Below are 21,750 nucleotides of genomic sequence, written 5' to 3' on the forward strand. Positions count from 1 at the left end.
TGCCCTAGAACTGTGGTCACCAACCTGTTGATCGCGATCGACTGGTCGATTGTGAGGCGTTTGGGTACCCCCAACCCCATTTTTCCCCCACTCCCAAGAAGCCCCACTACCTACCTCTAGTGTAGTGCCGGCTTCCCGCGGGGTGGATGGAAGTCCTGGCTGAAGCCTTCGTCACTTCCAGGGGTTCTGGAAGTGCGCGGGCTGCTCCCCTCCCACAGCTCTGTTGCGTGCTGGGGGAGGGGGCATCGGACCTGGAGGGGGATTGCGGTGGCTTCCCTGTGCCGCCAGCAACGGAGGGGTGAGTCCAGCGCAGGGGTTTCCCTGTGTCATGGGAGTGGGGGTAGGCTCGGAGAGGTTGGCTGGGCCAGGCCGGGCCGGGCTGCGGGAGGGGGGTTTGGCCTTGGGGCGGGTGCCCGCAGGGCTTTGGCCCCGCCGCGGGGGGAGAGGGGGCTGGGCCCTGCCGTGGGAGAGGGGTTTGGCCCCAGGGCAAACACCCGTGGGGGTTTGGCCCCACCGCGGGTTGGCCGCGCCAAGGGAGAGGGGGTTTGGCCCCGGGGCAGGCGCCCATGGGGGCTTGGCCCCTCCGCAGGAGAGGGGGTTTGGACCCGGGGCAGGCAACCGGGGCAGGTTGACCCCGCCGTGGATTGGCCGCACCACAGGAGAGGGGGTTTGGCCCCGGGACAGGTGCCCGCTGGGCTTTGGCTGCACTGCAGGAGGCACAAGCTGACTTGCCTCGGGGTGGGGTGAGGTGGAGAATCCTGGGAGGAGGCGATAGCGGTAGTGGAGTGCCCCCACTGCCCCCTGTTCCCTCTCCCCACTCCCCAGCCTCAGAAACCTGTCCCCACTGGCACCCTGTGCCCTGCCCTCCCAACACCCTGTCCCCTCTTGCTTCCCCAGCTGCAGAAACCTGTCCCCACTGGCACCCTGTCCAAACAGGTTCCCTGCCCTTCTTGGAAATAAAGACAATGCAGAAACTTTTTGTGTTTGACATAATATTTTATTTGAAAATGAAGCCTGGCCAACAAACCCCCAATTGGAGCCAAACCCCTCATCTGGTCACAGCATCATGACACTCCTGCACTTCCCTTTCCCCCAGACCCTAGATCTCAGCCCATCATACACTGGAACCCCCTGCCCTGAGCCCCTCACATACCCCAACCCAAATTCCTGAATCCTCACATCCAGAAGTCTGTGGCTTGCTTAGTACCTTAACCCTACATCTGACCCCAACACTGCCTGGCCTGGCGCCCGCTCCCCCAGCCAGTGTTCCCTTATCCACTTCCTCCTGCATCCAAATTTCCTTCCAGAGCTTGCAGCTCTCACCCCTTCCCGCACCCAAATCCTTCATTCCCACCCCGGAGCCTACACATCCTGTCTCAACCCAGTGAGGATACATCTAGGCTGCAGGAGTTTTTTAGGATTCCAGAGATACCGCAGAAAAACTCTTCTGCATCCAGGGATGCGTTTGTTCTTCCACTTCTTTTAGTGGCAGAGCAAACATGATCTTTTGGTCACCCCTATATTCCTCTTTCCATGAGGAATAAGGGGGCTTCCAAAAGAAGGGTTTTTTCTGACATTTGGTCAAGTCTAGACAGGCCAAATATTGGAAAAACTTCTTCCTACAGAAGAACTGGGGGGGAAAAGCAGCAGTGTAAGGGTTGGGGATAGCATGTGATAGAGAGGAGGAGAACAGAAAGGGCAGGGCTTCAAGGAAGGGGTGGGGAGGTAGATCTTGGCTTGCTCTGTCATTTAAAAAGTGATCTTGGGTGTAAAAAGGTTGGAGACCACTGCCCTAGAAGGAGTGAACAGAACAGGGAATCTTTAAGCAATCCCTCTCCAGTCAGCCATTCCCAGACACTGCAGTATAGATGCACCCTTAGTTTTATGATGGTGCCAGATCCCAATGCAGTTAGCTAGTATATTTAACCAACACAAGTTGGGGGGCAGGGTGGCTTGGATAGATGGTGCAATGTCTGAAGAGAAACAGGAAAACACCATTTTGGTTTCATTAAAAATTGGAGGGGGATGTATTTTTGTAGGAAACTTGTTTTTGCAACATCCTCTGAACAAAATCATCCAAAAAATGGGAATTTTCCTGCACAGAGTTTCCACAGACAACACATTTTGTCTGCTACTTTCAGGAACACCGAGTGTAATTTTTTTTAATGGAAAAAAATGCGCTTTGAAAATGTTTTCCCATCCTGATTCCAACATTTTGTCTGCCACCTTCAGGAATACTGAGGTAAAAACATTTACTTTACTCCCGTTCCTGCTCTGGTTTTTAATTCATCAAAAATGTTCATGTGAAACCATTTGTTTTAAATTGCCTGTGAGCTCAAGAAATCTCTGTTGATGCTGCTCACTCATGTCACAAGTTCTTCCAAGAAGGAACTACTTTTTTGTTCAGGCTTTGTACAACACCAAGTACAAAGGGGGCTGGCCCAAGACTGAATCCACTAGGCCAGCAGTGTTATTTGGTCAGTTATTCCGACATAACGTATTGCACATCTACATAGCTTCTTACTCTAATTTCTGTAAACCTCGTTGCATGAGGAGTAAGGGAAGTTGGAGGAAGAGAGCGCTATTTTGAAGTAAATGCTGTATAGACGTGCCCAAGTTACAAAATAAGCTATTTTGGCTTAAGCTACTCAATTAGCATAGGTCAAGTTGGGTAGCTTATTTAGAGTTTAGCCTTCCTGTGTCAACGTGCCCTTTTCTTCAAGGATAGGAAGATTAAGACCAACTTACAGGTTTAAAAGCAAACAAAGGTCCTACTGAGATTTGAGCTCAGATCACGGGATTCAGCATCCAGAGTACTAGCCATTACATCATGGAACCTGAATTGAATGATACTTCTATGGAATTTCCAGTGAGCTTCAACCAGGCTACTTTCAAATCATAATTCAGGGTGCCCATGTGGTCCTTGCCAGCTCCCACTTCAGTTAGCTGGTATACTTAGCTGACATAAATTGGGAGCAGGGTGGCTTGGATAGGCGGTGATAGTCTGGAAACTGGTAGGGAGCAGAGAAGACAATTTAATGGTTCCATCTTGGTTTACTCTTTCTAAATCAATGGACTCTCTGCCCCCCATCAAAAAGAAGGTTAGAATGAGCCTTTTGGGGGGGGGGGGACATGTTCTCCCAGGCTCACGTGACGCCAAGAGATGAGGCTTTATGGGAAACATCAGATATGGTGAGATAAAATGGAATTGTATGGGGTGGTGATGCTGGGTGACTGGAGGCTCCAATAAGGAGTGGTGGGAGTCACAGCACAGCCACCAAGAATTTCCTTTTTCCAAGCCTCCAGGGCAGGGTCAGGTCAGATGTGTCCAACTTTGGAGTAGGAAGCAGATACCCAGGGCTGTCTGATTGACAGATACCCAGGGCTGTCTGATTGACAGATACCCAGGGCTGGCTGTGTGTTTATGAGCCTGGAGGGGAGTCATGGACAAACGCTCATGGATCTCTCCCCTTTGCAAATCTATTCTCTTCCTCCTCCATGGCACAGGAACAATCCCCTGCATGAAAGAAAGACAGAGTAAAAGAAAGCTGGAAAACCCCAACCCCAGACAGCCAGAGAGTTAAGCGATGCCTGAAGGCAGCTGCTTTGCAGATCTTCACACATATAAGAGCTGCTCCATATTTTAGCTCAAACCTTTGATTTGTTCTCTGCACGGGATGGGTGGCAGGCAATGAATCAAGCAGAAGTGTGTAGCAAACAAGACTAGCTTTATAGGCTCCTTCCCTTAGTTTCATGAGACTGCCAACTCCCAATGCAGTTAACTGGTATCTGTATCCAGTGGCAGCCCTAGACTAGCCGCCAGCAACTGGCGCCCTAGGCAAACCATGCAATCGGGGCCCCCCCACAACCCCAAGGGCAGATATCAACGGAGGGTTTTGGTTCTGTGCTGGGGAGAGGGGGGCTGGGGATGGAGTTCTGTGGCTGGGGGCTGGGGGCCAGAAGGCTGGGGATGGAGTTCGGTGGCTGGTGACCGAGGGGCCAGGGGGTTGGGGATGGAGTTCGGGGGCTGGGGGCCAGGGAGAGGGAACAGGGTGCCAGTCGGGGGAGAGATTCCCCTGCACCCGCCTCCTCCCAAGATTCCACCCCCCCAGAGAGAAGCCGGCATGTGCCTCTCCCAGGGCGACCCCCCCCCATAGAGCAGGGGAAACCCCCGCATTCCTCCGTTCCTCCTCCCCCAGGAATGACTCCCCCTCCTGCGGGGCAGAGGAAACCCCCGCATTCCTCCTCCCCCGGGGCCAACCCCCCCCCCCCCGCGGCACAGGGGAAACCCCCCCACGCGCTGACTCTCCCAGGACTTACCCCCCTCCTGGCCGCAGGGAAGCCGTGCTCCAGGTGAGGCATGGGAAATAGAAGGGGCGGGGTTTGGAATTTGGCGCCCCATGCAGCTTGGCGCCCTAGGTGGCTGCCTAGTTTGCCTATAGGCACGGGCCGCCCCTGTCTGTATCCAACACAAGCTGGACAACAGGATTGTTTGGATAGACAGTGGGGTATCTGAAGGGGAGCAGGGAGTTAGCCAGTGGAACGGAAACACATTTTTGGTTTCATTAATAATTGCAGTCGGGGGTGGGGGTGGGGGTGGGGGTGTGTAATATATTTTTGTGGGAAACTTGTTTTTGCAAATCTCCTTCTCCAAAATCTTCCAATAATGGGAATTTTCCTGCACAGAGTTACCACAGGAAAAACATTTTGTCTGCTACTTTCAGGAATACTGAGGAACAAACATTTACTTTGTTCCAAAAATGACAACACGATCCCCCTGTTCATTTTCTGTGTTGATGTAAAACCATTGGTTTTAAATTGCCCATGAACTGAAGAAATCTCCGTTGATGCTGCTCATGTCACAAGTTCTTCCAAGCAGGGAACTGTTTTTTTGTTCAGGCTTTGTAGATCACCAAGTACCCAAGACTGAATCCATTAGGCTGGTCATAGTTATTTGTTGTCCAGAGGTAGGAAGATTAAGACCAACTCATAGGTTTAAAAGCAAATGAAGGTTCCACTGAGATTTGAACTCAGATTGCTGGATTCAGAGTCCAGAGTGCTAACCATTACACCATGGAACCTACCCTGACCTTATAGGCTATAGCAGGCTTCTTTCACCTTACTAGTTTTAAGTAAATGTTAATTCAAATTAAAATTTTTCTCTTTTATAATTAGTATTCGCATTCTTGTTTGTTACCCGTCAGGAATACTGAGGCTATATCTACACTGCACTGTAGTTCGAAATAAGATATGCAATTTGAACTACACAAATTGTGGATCTTAGTTCAATCTTATTTTGAAATGACTTATTTCATAATTTGGCACAGTCTATACCACACCAAATTTCGAAATAACCTGCTATTCCAAGACATCCCTTACTCCTCGTGGAATGAGGTTTACAGGGATGTCAGAATAGTGAATCCGAAATAACAAGCTTGCTGTTAAGATGTGGGATAGCTAGTTCTGGATACTCTGGTAACTCTGGAATATTGACAGGGGCAGCTTTGATCTTTCTCTGTGGTGTAGACGTACCCTTACTTTGATCCAAAAATGACACAGCCCCCAGCTTTTTTGCAAGATCCTGTAAACCTCGTTTTTTGAGGAATAAGGGATCTTGCAAAAAAGGTTTTTTTCTTGACAAATGGCCCCATCTACACGGGGCTTGTTAGTGGCAAAACCTCTTCCACAAAAAGGATGAGCAGAAGATATGCAAACGAGAGAGCGATTTGCATATCTTCTGCTGAAAAAACCAAGGGCTACGTCTAGATTGCATCCTTTTTTCATAAAAGGGATGCAAATTAGACGTATCGCAATTGCTAATGAAGCGGTGATTTAAATCTCCCCTGCTTCATTAGCATAAAAATGGCTGCCGCTTTTTTTTGGCACGGAGGTTTGCCGGAAAAAAGAGGGATAAGGGATCTTTCGGAAAAGGCTTTATTTTCCAAAAGACCCGCATCTAGACTGGTGCTTTTTCCAGCAAAGCTCCATGCCAAAAAAAAGCGGCAGCCATTTTTATGCTAATGAAGCAGGGGAGATTTAAATCCCTGCTTCATTAGCAATTGCGATACATCTAATTTGCATCCCTTTTACGAAAAAGGGATGCAATCTAGACGTAGCCCAGCAGTGTAGACATAGCACTTCTTTGCACCCCTCACCCTCTGAGTCCTGCAATACAGCCTGTAATCCTCATTTTTTGAGGGATAAGAGTTCTTTCGAAAAAAGGGGGGAGTTGCATGAAAAACCCAGTCTAGGCTGCTTTTTTTTTTTTTGAAAAAATCTCTTCAGAAAAAGAGATCAGAAGAAGATATGCAAATTTGTGCCTAATTTGCATATCTTCTTTTGGAAGCTGAGGGTAGTCTAGACATAGCCTCAGAGCTGTTTGAGGTGTTGCTGCCTTCCCAGTCAGTCCCTGGGTCTATCAGGCTTGAGCGCCAGCTAGAAACTGCCAGGCCCTGGCCTAGCAGCTTCTTTTATACCAGCTTGTTGGGCCCTGATTGGCTGCAGCAGAAGCTGACACTCTGCCTGGACTGGAGGACCTCTCTTCTGCTCTTCTCCCTTGAGTGAGAGGCAGATGGGGCTTTGGGCCTAGTCCGCCCCATCACAGCCCTTCTCCCCCGCCCCGAGCCATGCATTGGCTGGTGGATTGGGAGCTCAGAGATGGGGGCTGGCATCCCTGGCAGGGAAACAGTGGGTATCTGGTGGCCTCAAGCTGTGACTGCCCCTGGTGCCAAGTCCCTACAGGTCACAGCTGGTGCTCACCAACACAGGGCCGTCTTGGTGTCCTCTGACCAAGGAAGACCAAATGGCTTCTGCGGAGAGCAGGTGCAGTGCTGTGACCCTCTGGCTGCTGAACCTGCTACCAGCTCCCCTCATAAACACTGTCCCTGCCCACTCAGTGCACGTCAGGGTGGGCCCAGCAGAGGCAAGGCCACTCCAGCGCCTCTGGTCACCCAGCTTGTCCACTCAGCTCTTGGCTCAGCCCCCACAGGCTGCCTGCTCCTCTCCTGAATTTGTTGGCAGGACCTACTTCTCCCAAGTCCCCACACTGGCCAGCAGAATAAATTCTCCATCTTCCCCTCCCAGCTCTCATGCTCCTAATTCACGTCCCTCGGGGAAGTAGTTAGATACGTCCTCTCCCCAAGTCCCTGTCACATGGCCTTTCCTTCTCCTGCTGTGCAAACCCAGAGGAACCCGTGTTCAATGGGCCTCACTGTTATATTACTTTTGATGGGTTAAATGGGCCCAGTGACTCAAAGGTGTTAACAGATGCAGAGCCCTTGGTCTGCTCAGCCCCAGGGCAAACCAACCAGTAAGTGTTTTGTTAATATTTTTTATTAAAGGGACCAAAAAAAGGACAAACAGTTAAAGCATCTGAAATGTAAATAGTTTGATTTTAACCACAGCCCTTCTGCCCAGTCCCTTTAGCTGCAGAAAGTTTGTAGATAGAAAAACCTGTCCAATAGTAAGAAAATAAAAACAGCCATACTGGATCAGACCAAAGATTCATCGAGGCCCGTATCCAGTCTGCCCACAGTGGCCAATGCCAAATGCCCCAGAGGGAGCGAACAGAACAGGGAATCATCAAGTAATCCATCCCCTGTCACCCATTCCCAGCCTCTGACAAACAGAGGCTAGGAACACCATCCTTGCCCATCCTGGTTAATAATCATTGATGGACCCACCCATCATTTATCTAGCTCTTTTTAAAATGCTGTTAAAGTCCTGGTCTGCACAGCATCCTCTGGCAAGGAGTTCCACAGGTTGACTGTGCGCACATGAAGTAGTACTTCCTTTTGTTTATTTTATACCTGCTACCCATTACTTATTAGTCTCTACACTATGCGCTTACTTTGGAATAAGCTATTTCGGAATAATAACTCCCAAAATAACAATTTTGAAATAGTACATGCACACTACAGGGAAGCCTTGAGATTAGTCCGAGGCAGACTTCCCTAATGTGGATGTGCTACCTTGATTTAGAGCCCCAGGAAGCACTGGGAAGTAATTACTTTGAATAGCCCCGAGGAGGAGTTATTTCAAAATAGCAGTTTCGAAACAGGCGTTATTCCTCATGAAATGAGGGTTTATTATTCTGGAATAAGAAGCCCGTTATTTTGAAATAATTTTGAAATAAGGGGCTTGCTGTGTGGAGACTCACCTCACGATTTCAAAATAACGTGAGTTATTTCAGAATAATGCTGTAGTGTTGATGTGCCCTCAGAGGGCATTACAGATGGTAATGATGACTGTCAGTTGGGGATGAGGGGGACTTGAGCTGGGCTGGAGATGTTGCTGTTAAAAGTGTGAGCCTGCTTCCTTTAAGACAAAACACGGACAAAGGAGGAGAGCACAGAACAGTGCACAGACAAAATGCAACCTCTGTCTCTGGTGGTGACTGTCCCTTGTAACCTCACTGCTGGAGAAACACCCCGAGTACCCTTGGCTGAGCCACTGATCCTGGCAAATTTGAACCAGCATGGAACTACTGCTTTTACTTGCTTCTTTGGACAAAGATTGTCAGTGGTGTTGCAAAATATGCAGCCTTGATGGGCTATACAGACTATTATTAAACAGAAAGCAAAAGGCAAGGGATAGCACAGAGAAACTAGAAAAAGGAAGACTATCTATCTATCTATGTAGTCCTCTTACTAAAGGTGCCTCTGCTTATTTTCTGGAAAGACCCTGTGTGCTGCAATCTAGACTCACAGACTACAATTCCCATGAGCCCTTGGGAAAAACAGGAAGAAAGTTACTCTTGTGTGGGAGATCAAGGCTCTCCATGTGCATGAAAAGAAAGGCCTAACAGTCTGGGGCTCTACCCTTGGGTCTTGGAACAGAAGGGGAGCCAGGCTGCTGTGGAGGAGTTTAATCCAGTCCAAGGGCTGTTAGAGTGCAGCTACAGACTGGGACTAGATGCCTTTGGAACTGGAATCTAGCAGGATGCTTCTGATAGGCACAGCATGAGGCTGTAAGTAATTGGGCCTAGTTGGGAAAGTGCTGCCTGGGACAGAGCTGCTGCCTAGCTTGGACCCACACTGCCTGCAGAGAACCTCCATTACAGCTGTAGTTCTTCAAGCGCACCCGTGCAAGCAAGAGTCTGGGACTGCGAGTCCAGGGGTGGGATAAATATTGGCAGCTAGATAAGTTCCTTTTACTTCTGTGTACTTTGTTCATTGATGTTATTTCATTGTTAATTTGTTAAATTGTGTTTCTTTAAGTTAAGTAAAGGTTGTTCATTCTAATGTAATCTAATAGATGTATATGATTTGTAGTTGTTGTTCTGGAATTAGATCCAGATTATAGCTGGAATGAGTATATTCCGGGAGGCTCTCATGGCACACCAGTAAGTGTACAAGGCTAGCCAGGTGGCGGCACCGCCATTATACATTCTTTATAAGCAAGGGACTGCAGCAAGGGGGTGGATAGGTTTTCCCCAACCAAACAACATCATCACTGGGGTACTCGGGATCTCCTTTTATGTCAAGACCATCAGGCACCCCTGTGAGTGTGACCTGCTCCTGAGTAACCCGGGGAGGAAAAAAGGGGGTTACATATATATTTGTTAGTCTCTAAAGGTACATCTACACAGTAGCATTATTTTGGAATAATTGGCATTATTCCAAAATAACAGTGCACATTACATTACAAGCCTTAATTTCAAAATAACATAAAGCTGGAGGACTTCTTACTCCAACTCATGGTAACCCTCATTTCATGCAGAGTAAGGCTACATCTACACGGCAGATCTTTTCCGGAATACCAGAGGTATCCCGGAAAAGATCTGCCACCTCCCAGGAACGCGTCTGCTTTTCTGAAAACAATTTCGGAAAAGCGGACGCATTCTTTCACTATCCCTGTAAACCTCGTTGTACGAGGAAAAAGGGATGTGTTGAAAGAGGAGATTTTTCTGAAATTTGGGGCTGTGTAGATGCGCCAAATTTAGGGAAATCCTCTTCCGAAAGAAAAGCTGGAAAAGATACAGAAATTTCTGATGTTTCGTTGCAGTGTAGACACAGCCTGGTCAGAGAGGGCTGCATCCCACAGGCTGATGCCACCAGGGCTTTGGTTAATACCCGGGGCCCACACCCCATTCTCCTCCCCCCCCTCCCCAGCCCACGCTGGCATCATGCCAGCATGGAGTGCATCAGAATGCTGCCACTCTAAATCAGTAACATTTCCCACCCTCCCTGCTGCGGTGCCAGTGCTGGCAGCAGGAGGGGAGCACCTTGCGATGTCTCTGCACATTGCACTAGGGCAAGATCTGTCGGCAGCGCGACCAGCACCGCTGCTGCATTGGAGCGTGCTCACAGCGTGCACCTCGCGGTGCTGGTGTGGCCATGCACATCGCCAACGCATGGTGCATTGTGGGTAGGTATTCCAGAGTCCTCCCCACCCTAGCTGCCTCTCTGCTTTCTTGGGAGTTTGGCTGTGTTTTGACACCCCCAGTGTCCCAGAGAACTGTGAGAGTCTGAGGGCGGAATTCACCCCTCTGTCCACCCAGAGACAGGCTCTCGTCTGCTGTTAGGGCAGGACACACCATCCTGATGTAGGAACGGGAAGGGCTGGCAGGTGGGCTCAGCAGAGGGAGCATTTCCTCCCAGGAAGCATCAGGGCGAATGCAGAGAGACAAGGGCCAGGCCAGGGCTGGGAGCTGTGGGAGAGATCTGTCCTGTGAGGAGTGGGGGGAGGAGGATGTAATGCTCATGTTGGGGGCGAAGTAGTTGGGAATGATCTCGGGTCCGGCTCACTCACAAGAGCTGCCCAGAGCTGGGGAGTTCTCTCCTCTGATTGTCCAGGAGAGCAGGATCGTGCTGGGGGGAAGGGAGCCTGCCAGTGTTCCCACCACTCCCAGGTGGGGGGACTATGACACATGGGACTGTGGGAACTGGCCACATCCTCCCAGAGATGAGACCAGTCCAACTCCCATGGCTCAAGTTACAAAGCAGGACTGGAGCCTCCGGACTCCCCTCCCCCCCACACCCACATCCCAGTGGGTACCACATTCCTTCTGTCCCCCCAGCCAGAGTTGCCCCCACGGGGAGGGCTCAGAGGACAGTGCAGAAGGATGGCTGCTCTTCGGGCTGCTGGAAGGCTCTGTCTTGGTAACCCGTGTAGCCGCTGGTGTAGGCCGGCTCTCTGGGCTGCTGGAAGGCTCTAGCTTGGTAGCTAATGTAGGCCGGCTCAAGCTGAGGTACTGAGACCTGAGGTTCTTGTGCTCCGGTGTGGATCTCAAAGCCCCTGCTCCCTTCGTGGGTTTGCACCGGCTGGAAGAGGAGCACACCGACTTGGGGGTCAGTAAAGAGACAGCGACTGCCCCCCATGGGCTCCAGGTCCTGGGGACGACTGAGGCCCCTTGTTCGGCAGCCCCAAGACCCTTTCTGAGACCGTGCAGCACTAATCACTGGGGTTGGCTGGGAAGAGCAGAGGGCAGACAGCAGCCTGGCCAGACAGGGAGTCAAGCTGAGTTCTATCCAGCCTTGGCAATCCTGGGCCCAGGGTGCTAAAAGGTCACTGCTCCTCCCTTCCCCACGTTAGCTCTCTGGGGACGGAACAGCTGGGAAGGGGGAAGGAAGTTTGGCTGACCTCAGCGGACAAAGGACAAGAAAGGCCGTGTCTGCAGCTGCCTCCCATGGGTGCCCAGGGCCCGATGTCTGGCTGTGGGGCAGAGAAAGGCTCTGATTCGACTTCACCTGGCGAAAGGGCTTTGCCCCTACCCCCCGAGCAGCAATTGCCTGTCTGTAGGGAACGTGGTGAGGGAGTCGGGGTGGCGGGTGTAGGCTCTGCCTTCCCAAATCGTCAGCCTGGCCCTGGGCACACTTGGCCCCCTGGAATGCCTGCTGTAGGCCTATTGGGGGCAGAATGTTGCTGCCCCCAGTGCCCGCCCTCCCCATGCTCTGGGGCTGGAGACGCTGGAACCAAGGGTCCTCCTTCCTCCCCGTGGGACTGGGGGGCGAGGACTGATCAGAAGGGGCGGGGCTGGGAGCAGAGCAGGGGCTTGCCTCTCCCAGACCTACCTTCACCCACCACCCAGGGAGGGAGAGACTGCCTGGCAAAGCCAGGGCCACCAAACAGACGGGGCCTTGGGGGAGGGCACCGGCTGGGTGGAGAAGGGGAAGCACAGGGCCAGGATGGGAGCTGGGCTCGTGCTGCACAGGGTGGAGAGGGCGAGGCCCGGTGGCCTGGGCTGCCAGCTCCTCGGCCACAGTCAGAGACATCGTGGTGATGCCGCACTCACCGGCACATCCCATGGCTCCACGGGAACGCCGTAAAAGTCCACGCAGCATTGCTGGGCACAGCACTTCTCAGCCTCCTTTGCCATCAGGTCCCAACGGCACCCCTCCCCCACGATCCCCGTCGGATCTGCCGGGTCCAGGATGACGGGCCTGCAACGGAGCGAGACGATGCCAACGGGCTGGGCCAAGGCGGGGCCATGGCAGTGAGGCTGGGTATGTGCTGCCCTGGCCCATCACACCTCGCTCAGCAGGGAGGGGCAAAGCGGCAGCTCCCCCCAGGCTGTCCCCACCCACCCCATCCCGAGTGCAAGCTCCTCCCCTCCCACTGGACCTCTCTGAGGCCTCAGCCCCACTGCTCCCAGCGATGAGATTTCTCCCCCCCCCCCCCCCGCTATGGCTGCCCTCCTGCAGCGTCAGCATCGCCCTGCAGCTCTGATTGGCTGCCTTCCCCACAGCCCTGCCTCCTATTCTCAGCAGGGCTCTGTCCACTCCGCCCCCCCAAAGCACCCACCTGAGCTGGGGCACAGGGAGTGTGAAAAGCCTCTAAAGCCTCCCACAGACTGGAAGTGGGGAGGGGACCTTTCTGTAGCTCCCCTCCCCAGCCTGCAAGATGGGAGTGGGGCAGAGCCCCAGGAGGAGCAGAGGGGAGGGCAAACTGATGGGGGCAGGGAGACAGACTTGATTTGGAGGTTGGGGGCAGAATCAGTTGCTGGGCAGGGGCTGGACAGATGTGGGGTGAGACTCTGGCAGAGGGGGCCAGCCTCACCTGGCCAGAAAATCTGGGACCCCCACCAGGGGCACGGGGCAGACTCAGTTTTACTCTCCTGAGACAGGGATTTCTCTACACCCCCTATGGGGGTGTACGTCCCCCGAATTTCTCCAACAACCCCCAGTTTTGTGAACTATGGTGCCATACAGCCCACCTCAACCCTCACGGTGTCACCCCTCATTGGCCCTGACACCCCCCTTGTAAATTCAAACACCCCCTGTAATTTCAATTCCTGGGGAGGCTACTGTCCTGAGACTGGTTGTGGTGGGGTGTGCAAGCCCTGGGAAATACCATGTGATTTCTTGGAGGGGGGGGGTAGGGTGTGCCATGCGGTGGGTAAGCCCTGGGAAATACGATATGATTTCTGGGCGGGGGGAGGGGAGGGTGGTGTGCTGTGGGGTGGGCAAGCTCTGGGAAAGGCCAAGCTGATGCCTGGGTGGGGGAAGGGGAGGGTGTGCTGCCGTGGTACTGTGTCAACCCCCCCCGGACGACAGCATGTATTGGCTGGAAAGGAGTCCTGTGGAGGGGGGTTCCAAGCTCCCTTCACCATCCTGCAGCCCAGACACAATCTGCGGGTATCAAAAGGAGGAAATAAAACACCTCACATCTCTTGATTTTGGGTTTCTGTGCTCAGCTGTGCTGCAGCTGCCTCTTCCCCACTGGAGCGGCAGCCTGGGACCATGCACCTGGGGGGGGTCAGCGCAGACTCCTTGGCAAGGTGGGGAGCTGAGCTTCAGGTGCTCCGGAGCAGTCCCAGTGTAACCTCCGGCTGCCTATGCCTAGGACAGCACGTCTCGCCTGGAGCGCAACCCCCTCCCAGGAGCCAGCAGCCTCGAGACCCCTCACATCCTGCACTCCCTGCTCCAGCCTAGACGGAACCCAGAGCACCCACCTTGCTGCCGGTGTCATGGCCCTGCCTGCTGCTCCCAGACCCGGACAGGGACTGCCCAGGGCCAGAAGCAGCGATGCAGGGAGCAGGGCGGGTGGGGCACAGGGATGGGAGAGGATAAACATCCCCCTGGAGGGAACTGACCTGGTTTTCTGGAGCTGACGGTGCAGGAACTGTGCCAGCTCCTCGTCTGCAAAGTTGTAGTTGACGGTCCAATAGACACAGAGCTGCTTATATTGCTGGATCAGCTCCAGCACCGTCCGGAAGCCTTTGGCCATGTCAAAGCCTCGATTCTTGCTTCCGCGCTCCCAGGCATAGATGGACAGGAGCTCCAGCGCGTACTGGGGGGGCAGGAACTCCTTCCCCTTGCTCAGGTACTTTTTGTGCGGACACACGTACTGGCACGGACAAGAGGAACAGACGTGAGACCTGATTTGCTGCCCATTTCATACCCCAAAATCTACACAGGAAAGGGCTGGGGCAGCAGAGTTCCCCACCACTGGCCCTTCCAGTGGCAGGCAATGCTCCGGCCCAGTGAGCTTCCTCACCACAGTGCCCTGCCTGTGCCAGCGCCGTTCAGGCTCCATTCCAGCCCGGAAGGAAAAGCATTTAGCGAAGGGCTTTGCTGTGCCAGTCAGGGGAAGTGGAAGGGCAAACTGCCCCTCCCCCACACATCCTGCCCCAGAGGCTCTGGCCTGGCTGCTGTACCTGCTTGTACCAGTGTTTCACCAGGCGGATCAGGCTCTTCACTTTAGTGTAGCGATCCACCACAAAATCCCGCTGCAGCTCCGTGAAGCAGGTGGAGAACTCGCCCCCTCGGGAGTAGCTGACAATCAGATCCTCGTACACCTGGGGGTCAGGCTTGGCACTCGAGGCTGGCAGGAACATGAACAGAGAGGTGCATGCCAAGCTGAGCTCCATCTGGCAGCACAGGGGAGCAGAGCTGGGGCTACTCTGCAGAAGGACCCGGGAGGGGGGCAGAGGCCTGGCAGGCAGGCTGGGAGCAAAGAGGCCAGAGGGCAGGGCACCATTTGGGGAGGGCAGGAGGGGCAGCAGGACATACACAGGGCATTGTAGGCTGGCAGCACGTCAAAATCTATGGATTCGTTGAGCATCTTGGAATGCAGCTGGAAGCTCAACACACGGGGGTTCGACCACTGGGACGTCTCAAAGATCACGTCAAATTGCTTCTGCTGCTGGCACTTCTTCAGCATCCTCTGGATCTCTCTGATGATCTCAGCCCGGTTCCTTTCCTGATCATCGTACCCCTTGAAGCAGCTGAGGAACACCACCAGGTCAGCATCGGAGGTGCCTTTCAGGGAGGTGCCTTTGCCCAAGGAGCCGCCCTGCCAGGAGAGGAGAATTAGCCCCTCCCCATCCTGCACATCCCACCAGCAGAAAGGATCACTGTGCTCAGCACGTCTGAGTCCTGCAGAACACCAGCCCTAGACCTCCACCCCAGGACTCCTGCATGCAGCCCATCATGTCTGGCTGGGCTACAGCAGGCCTGCTAGAAAGACACCCAGTTTGACTGAAAGACTTCAAGGGATGGAGAAGCCACCATGTCCTAGGTTAAGCAGTTTCTTGGGTTAATGACCCTCCCCCTCGCCTATTAAATAAAGGGCATCTTCCTGTAGTCCAAATTTGTCCAGTGTCACCTGCCAGTCCATGGATCTCATTCCGCCTTTTTCTGCTAAACTGAAATCTCTTTGCAGAGACGTCGTGTAGCTCATGATCATGTCACCTCCTACTAGAGATGTAAAAGGTTAACTGATTACCTAGTAAACATTAGTCTTACCAGTATGCTTACCGGGTAATCGGTTAATTGAAGGGCACTGTGGCCCGGCCAGCTGGAGCATCCCCTCTGACAAGTTAACTTTTTAAAGAGATATTTACATCCCCACCTCCTACCCAATGTTCCCACTAATCTTTTCCATCCATGTGTGTATTTTTTCCGTCCATGTGCAGAATAATTTTTCTGTGCACCAAGAATAGAAACACAAAACCTGAAGCCTAAAGTCAGGTGCTCTGCCATTCAGTGGCAGCCACAGTCCGGGGTAGACATCCAGCCTGCCTATGCAATGCACAGGGAGAGCCAGCCAGCCACCCGAAAACAGGCTCCACTCAAACAACTGCTGGAGAAGGAGAAGCACACTCCTAGGACATGGGAGAGCCTGTTTCAGATACCCACTTCGCTTGATTCAGGACAGGATCTTGCACCTCACACTCCCTGGGATGAGATGCTTGCAGTCACTCCTGGGAATAGCCGACAGGGTTAAGAGGTTTTGAGGATCTAAATTTTGTATTTAGGTGTCTAAAGTGGCAGTTAGAAGCTTAAATCCCTTTGTGGGTCTAACCCCAAATTTGTAATGTCATCCAAAAACATGATTTGTTTCACAAGATCCCTTGGCTATAAAATCATGTTGACTAGTATTAAGTATTCTGCCTTACGGATTTAACTTCAGACCAGTCTTCCAGAATTTTGTTTGGAACTGATATTCATGGCCACCCAGTTCATAGTCACCTGGCTCATTCCTTTCCCCCTTTTTAAATACTGGCAAATTAGCCTTTTTCAGTGCTCTGGATCTTCCTCAGTGTCCAAAATTTGTTAAAAATCAACATTAATGTCATAAATGGCTCCTTGGACAATTCTTTTAATAATCTTGGGTGTAAATTACCCAGTCCTGAAGATTTTAAAATGTAATAGTTGCTGTTCAGCATCCTCCCTAGTTATTTCATTGTAAGTGAAAAGAGTAATATTTCATTCTGTTTCTGTCCACATACAGAACACTTCTGTCCTTTCTGCATCCTGGCTGACAGGTTTAACAATACTTATCTAGCATTAGAACTCTACCACACACACAGATTTGAGTTCTGAAATAATTGTATGGTCCTTAACCCTATTGGCCATAGATTTATGATGCCTTTAACTTCTCTTATCAACTGTCTGCGGTTCCTAACTGCCAGGTTGTAATCACTGTTATGAGCGTCTCCATTTTTCCCTTATATTTTTTCTGTGTGTGTGTCTGTGTGATATTTGCTGCTTTCCCCTTCCCTCTTAACCATAATGCCTTTTAACCAAAGAAGGCTTCCTGCGTAATTGCAGTTGTGTGATTTCTTAGGCAGGCAGTGTAGCATTCTAACAGCTCCTATTTCTCATTCATATTTTTATGTTTTTGTTACTTCTCCTATTCAGTTTTGCTGAGGACTGTTTGCAGCTCTGGGACAGTCTATCTCCTGTTTGCACAGAGCAAATTAAGTTAGGCCATGAATGATCACTTGCACCTAGTGTCACCAGGGGGAGCCACCAGGGGGAGCCACCAGGCCCTGTACCCCCATTCACATAACTCCTAGCCAACAGGTAGAACACAAGGTTTATTACAACCACTGGTCCATGGACTGGTGCTGGTCTGTGAACCACTGGCTGCTGGGCTGTGGCACTCTGCCAGGCCACGCCCATGCCTTGATAATTGGCTAAGTTTCCTGTAAACTGCCCGGCAGCAGAGCCAAGCAGCTGCTAATTGAGCCTGGCCCAGAGGTTTAGGGCTGCCAGCAGCAGAAGCTCCCTGCTCCAGATAATGAGTGTGCTGATAGGGAAGGGGACATAAGGAAGAAGGGTGTAAGTATCTGGGATGGAACAGAGCCAGAGGGAAAGGGAATTTGGAGTGTGCAGTAAGGACGGGAGAGGAGAGGTTTGATTACAGCAGGTTCCTGGTCTGGGAGAGAGGCAGCAGATTGCAAGGGGCAGGTGAGGGAAATGGGGGTGCTGGCACCTGTGCAGTGAGGAGCGGATTTTGGGGTGTCTTGACTTGTTTCCCTGTGGGCTGCAGGCAGCAATAGTCAAACCTTGTCTGTCTCAGCACAGCATCCCTAGTTCTGCTGCAGACATAGGATTCTCTTCTAGGCTGGGGCAGGTTGTATGAGGTGGTGCCAAAATTTCAGGTGAGTTAAAAGTGTTTAGGCAGCTTTAGAATACTGAAACAAAAGGCCTCGCTCATGACATTTGCATAACTCGGTTACCCCTCTGAAGATTTCAAACAAAGTTTACATAGGTGTTAATGGCTTTAGAAAGGAAAGGATTCTTTTAACAGAGTTTTTTTTAATGTTGCAGATATCTGCAAACTCTGATCCATTACAAAGACATGTATAATAGTGATAGAAATGTAGCCGTGTTAGTCTGGGGTAGTTGAAGCAAAATGCAGGACAATGTAGCACTTTAAAGACTAAGTCTTTAAAGTGCTACATTGTCCTGCATTTTGCTTCAAAGACATGTATAGTGTGTATACAGATGTGATATGAAATAACGTGACCTCCTAAAATTAATTACCATAATGAATATGCAAATAAAATGTTACCAGTCCACTAAAAGTTTGTGAATGGGTTTGTTGGTCCCCAATATAAAAAAGGTTGGGAACCACTGTATTAGTTCACAGGGTCACAGTGTAGAACAGACTTGTTAGCATGGGAACCAGGAGTAGTCAGTACAATAAACTTGGGGTGACGGGGGGCCCAGAGCAAGGGCCCTGTTCTCCATCTGTGCACCCCATGCCAACAGGACTGTCACCCTCCGCAGCTTATCTCTGTCTATAGCTAGCCCCACCTTCTGCCTTTGTCTTGCTTCCCAGGCAAAAGGTGTCACTTAGTCACACATTGTCACTAGCTGTCACCTTGTCACATATTGTCACTGGGTGTCACCTAGTCACACATCCCCTCCCAAGCTCCGGTTACCATGAGCCTGGGCCATTGTGTATGTGCTGGGCTGGGCAGCCTCCCTCAGTGAGTCACACCTGGAATTCCCATTCCCATCTAGAGAGTGGTACAGTGCCCAGGGAAACTGAGGCACACACACAGGGTTACCGCAGGACAGTAGAAATCACATGCAACATTACAAAGTGAACAGAGTGAATCCAATCCCGACTTTGTCACACCAAGGTAACCATCTGGCTTGACTTTGGTGATCATTCACCTTTTCCCTTTCCCTGTCCCCTGCCCAGAGCTTCTGGCCACAGAACCCACATCCACTGCTCCTTCCTCTAGGCCAGGAGTTGGGAACCTTTTTTGCATCGGTACGCACAGAAAAATCATTCACGGGCCATACAAAAGAGAGACGCAAAAAACAAACCAAAACCCTTCTGGAATTGGGCCAAAAATGAGGGGTTCAGTGTGGGAGGAGGTTGCTGGGACGTGAGCTTGGGGTGTGGAGTCTGGGATGGGTTGGGGGTTGATGGATCTGGGAGGGTGGGACGGTGCAGGAGCAGGCCTCAGGGGCTAGATCCAGGGAAGCCAAGGGCTGTATTTGGCCGTTAGGCTGTAGGTTCCTCACCTCTGCTCTAGTGCCCTGCGAGGTCCCCGCCAGCTCTCCTCCACCTGGGCAAGCCAAGCTACTGGCCCCTCCCACTCCCCCCACCCACTGGTCTTGGCAGGAATTGACTCCCAGATGTAAGCGAGGCTTATTGTGGGCTGCCAGGTGAGAGCCTCCCTTCCCTTCAAAAGGGTCATGCCAGTGCTCTGCCTACGCCTTCCGGCCTGCTCCTCACTGTGTAACCACACCGCTCCTTGCCACCATCCCTCCTAGCAAAGCCTCATGCGATCCCCAGGCTCCCCTGGAGGCCCCCAGACCCTCAGCAACCCTTGCAGGGGGCAGTGGCTCAGGGAGTTACAGTCGGGACCCTGTGCCCATTGCTCCGGGGTCTCCCAACGCCTAAGGATCAAAGCATCAGATCACCTGGGACCTGGTGACTTGTCCTTCTCTCCTGTGTCCCGGACATGTGTTCAGAACAGCCTGGCCACACAGGGCAGATGGCTCCTACCTGGCATTGCCCAGCTGCACCCTGTGCAAAGCAGCCGCCTGATGCACACCCCCAGCGACTGTGCCAGAGCACCAGGGACAGGCTGCATCCTGCCGTGCCCCCCCACGCACCTTAATAATCTTCAGCACCTTAGTGCGGGGCGTGGGTTGGTCAACGAAGCAGTTTGTCTTCAGGAACTCGCAGATGGTGTCGATGGCTTGGCCAGCCTGGCGCAGGAAGGTGCAGTCGGGCTGCAGGTTGTCGAAAATAAACTTATCCAGCTTCCGAGCTGGGGTCTGGTAAAGATCCACAGCCATCGGAGCAGCCGTCAGGGAGCTTGTGATGTCTATAGGAGGAGCCGTGGGAAGTGCAGTATTAGCCTGGCCCCAGGTGCCACGTGATTGCAGGGCCCTGTCACTCCAGCTGCCACGCTCCCCTGGAATGCCTGCTTCTGCTTTACAGACTCCCTGCTCGGTTTCGATTCTCGCTGTGTGAGTCAGAGCAGGCTGGCTGCCAAGAGCTGCACTTGGCAGTTAGTGCACACCCAGCACTGAGGGACTCTCTCTAACCAGGTCCTGTAAATGACCCCTCCCCTCCAGCACCTGAGCCTCCATGGTGGGCTTGATCCTGTCCTTGCTCAGCAAAAACTCCAGCAGTTCCATCCCAGCCCCTAAAGCCAAGGGTCATCCTGTCTTTGAGCCTGAGTCTGAGCTCCAAAGTGAGGGCAAGAGCCCGAATCCTTTGCCATCACAGACAATAGAAGAGCCTGGATTGAGGTTGTATTATTTTTAAACTAGGGTTGTCAAGCGATTAAAAAATTTAATGGTGATTAATCACGTGTGTTTCCCCTTTGAAATGCTGCCTGCGATTAACGCGTTAATTTTTTTCATGTGTTAATCATACCCTGAGTTGGTCCCGAAGGCTCGGAGCCAGAGGTGCCCTTTTGGCCTCCCTCTGCTTTGTCTGCACCCCGGCGTCGGCTCGATAGACGGAGCCGCGTGACGGGGCCCTGGTGGAGGCCCGGAGGCCTTTGTTCCTGCAGAAGGGGAGGCCAGCGGGGAAGTTGCCCGTGGAGCAGCAGGTGTGATGTAGTGGGGGTACTTGCTGGGCTGTGGTGACCCCTGCTGTCTGGAGCAAGACCCAGCAGGGAAAGCCTCACTAGGCAGAGGTAATGCCAAACCTGTTGAACCAGGGGCCAGACACCCCCCATGCAGAGGAACAAAGGAAGGTGGAATGCTGCCCTGGCTGGGGGGCAGGGCTGGTAGAGGGTTAGTTAGTTCCTGGCTGGAAGGCAGGGAATAAGGAGCTGGGGAGGGGGCTGGGACTCCCCTATCTCAAGGGGGGCACTGAGGCATCTTAGCCCCAGTTCCTGTAACCAGATTACATCTGTGCTGCGCTGTGCTGGAGGAGCAATAAACCACCCTCAATTTCACTGGCTAGTGCAGTCTGTTTGTGCCATTTCGGGGTGCAGGAGACGGAGAACCCCCAACGCGCCGTCACAGCAGGCAGGAAATGGCCCCGGGGGAGGAAAGGCCAGGTACTGAAGAGGGAAAAGGAAGACTCCCTGGAGGAAGAAAGACACAGGAAAGCCCCAGGGAGGGGTGTAGGGCCCTTTCTCACCTGACCAGGGAATTGAACCCTGAACCCTCAGATTAAAAGTCTGATGCTCTACCGACTGAGCTAGCCAGGCTCATGGAGAAGGAGCCCCCGTTGGGGTCTCTAGAGACACTGGGCAGGAAAAGGCGACCGGTAGGCAGGACTCCACAGCCCTCCGGCTCCCAGAAGCCCGCGGGCTCAGGCCAAGCCACTGCAGCTGGGCCCCTGCGGGCCGGCCCTGCCGCCTTCCCCGAGTAACCCACCGTCCCCTTGTCATGCCACGCTGGGGAGCTTTGGCAGCCCGGCTCAGCTGTCCCGGCGGAAGGGCGCCGGAAGACCGAGAGGCTGCCGCGCCTTCTCGGCCTTGCCTCCCTGTTACCGCCTGCCTCTGAGGCACCCGCGGGCCTAGCCCTGACAGAGACCGCAGAGCGAGCCACCCCCGGCTGCCGCGCTTCTCGCAGACGCTCCCCGCCT

At 52.7% G+C, this 21,750-nt stretch overlaps 1 protein-coding gene and 2 non-coding genes across 4 annotated transcripts; all 3 read right to left on the reverse strand.

The window, feature by feature from the left end:
- Window positions 1-5,009: 5,009 nt before the first annotated feature.
- On the reverse strand, window positions 5,010-5,081 carry TRNAQ-CUG (transfer RNA glutamine (anticodon CUG)). Its single transcript has one exon. It is a non-coding gene; the product is annotated as a tRNA-Gln (tRNA).
- Window positions 5,082-7,316: 2,235 nt separating this feature from the next.
- On the reverse strand, window positions 7,317-20,132 carry LOC102448391 (2'-5'-oligoadenylate synthase 3-like). Of its 2 annotated transcripts, XM_006116169.4 has the most exons (6): window positions 19,812-20,116; window positions 14,955-15,237; window positions 14,600-14,766; window positions 14,036-14,289; window positions 12,236-12,383; window positions 7,317-11,264 (listed from the first exon to the last, which is right to left on the reverse strand). In XM_006116169.4, exons 1-6 carry the CDS (start codon window positions 19,995-19,997, stop codon window positions 11,046-11,048), a joined length of 1,257 nt encoding a protein of 418 aa, XP_006116231.2. In that variant the 5' UTR covers window positions 19,998-20,116; the 3' UTR covers window positions 7,317-11,045. The 2 variants fall into 2 exon arrangements, with proteins under 2 accessions (XP_006116231.2, XP_075763121.1); XM_075907006.1 differs by lacking the exons at window positions 7,317-11,264; window positions 12,236-12,383 and adding an exon at window positions 12,635-13,571 and having other exon boundaries at window positions 19,812-20,132.
- A 1,165-nt stretch (window positions 20,133-21,297) lies between these two features.
- On the reverse strand, window positions 21,298-21,370 carry TRNAK-UUU (transfer RNA lysine (anticodon UUU)). Its single transcript has one exon. It is a non-coding gene; the product is annotated as a tRNA-Lys (tRNA).
- Between the last annotated feature and the right edge of the window lie 380 nt (window positions 21,371-21,750).

Source organism: Pelodiscus sinensis, chromosome 24, assembly GCF_049634645.1.
Source record: "Pelodiscus sinensis isolate JC-2024 chromosome 24, ASM4963464v1, whole genome shotgun sequence".
NCBI classification, from domain to species: Eukaryota; Metazoa; Chordata; order Testudines; family Trionychidae; genus Pelodiscus; species Pelodiscus sinensis.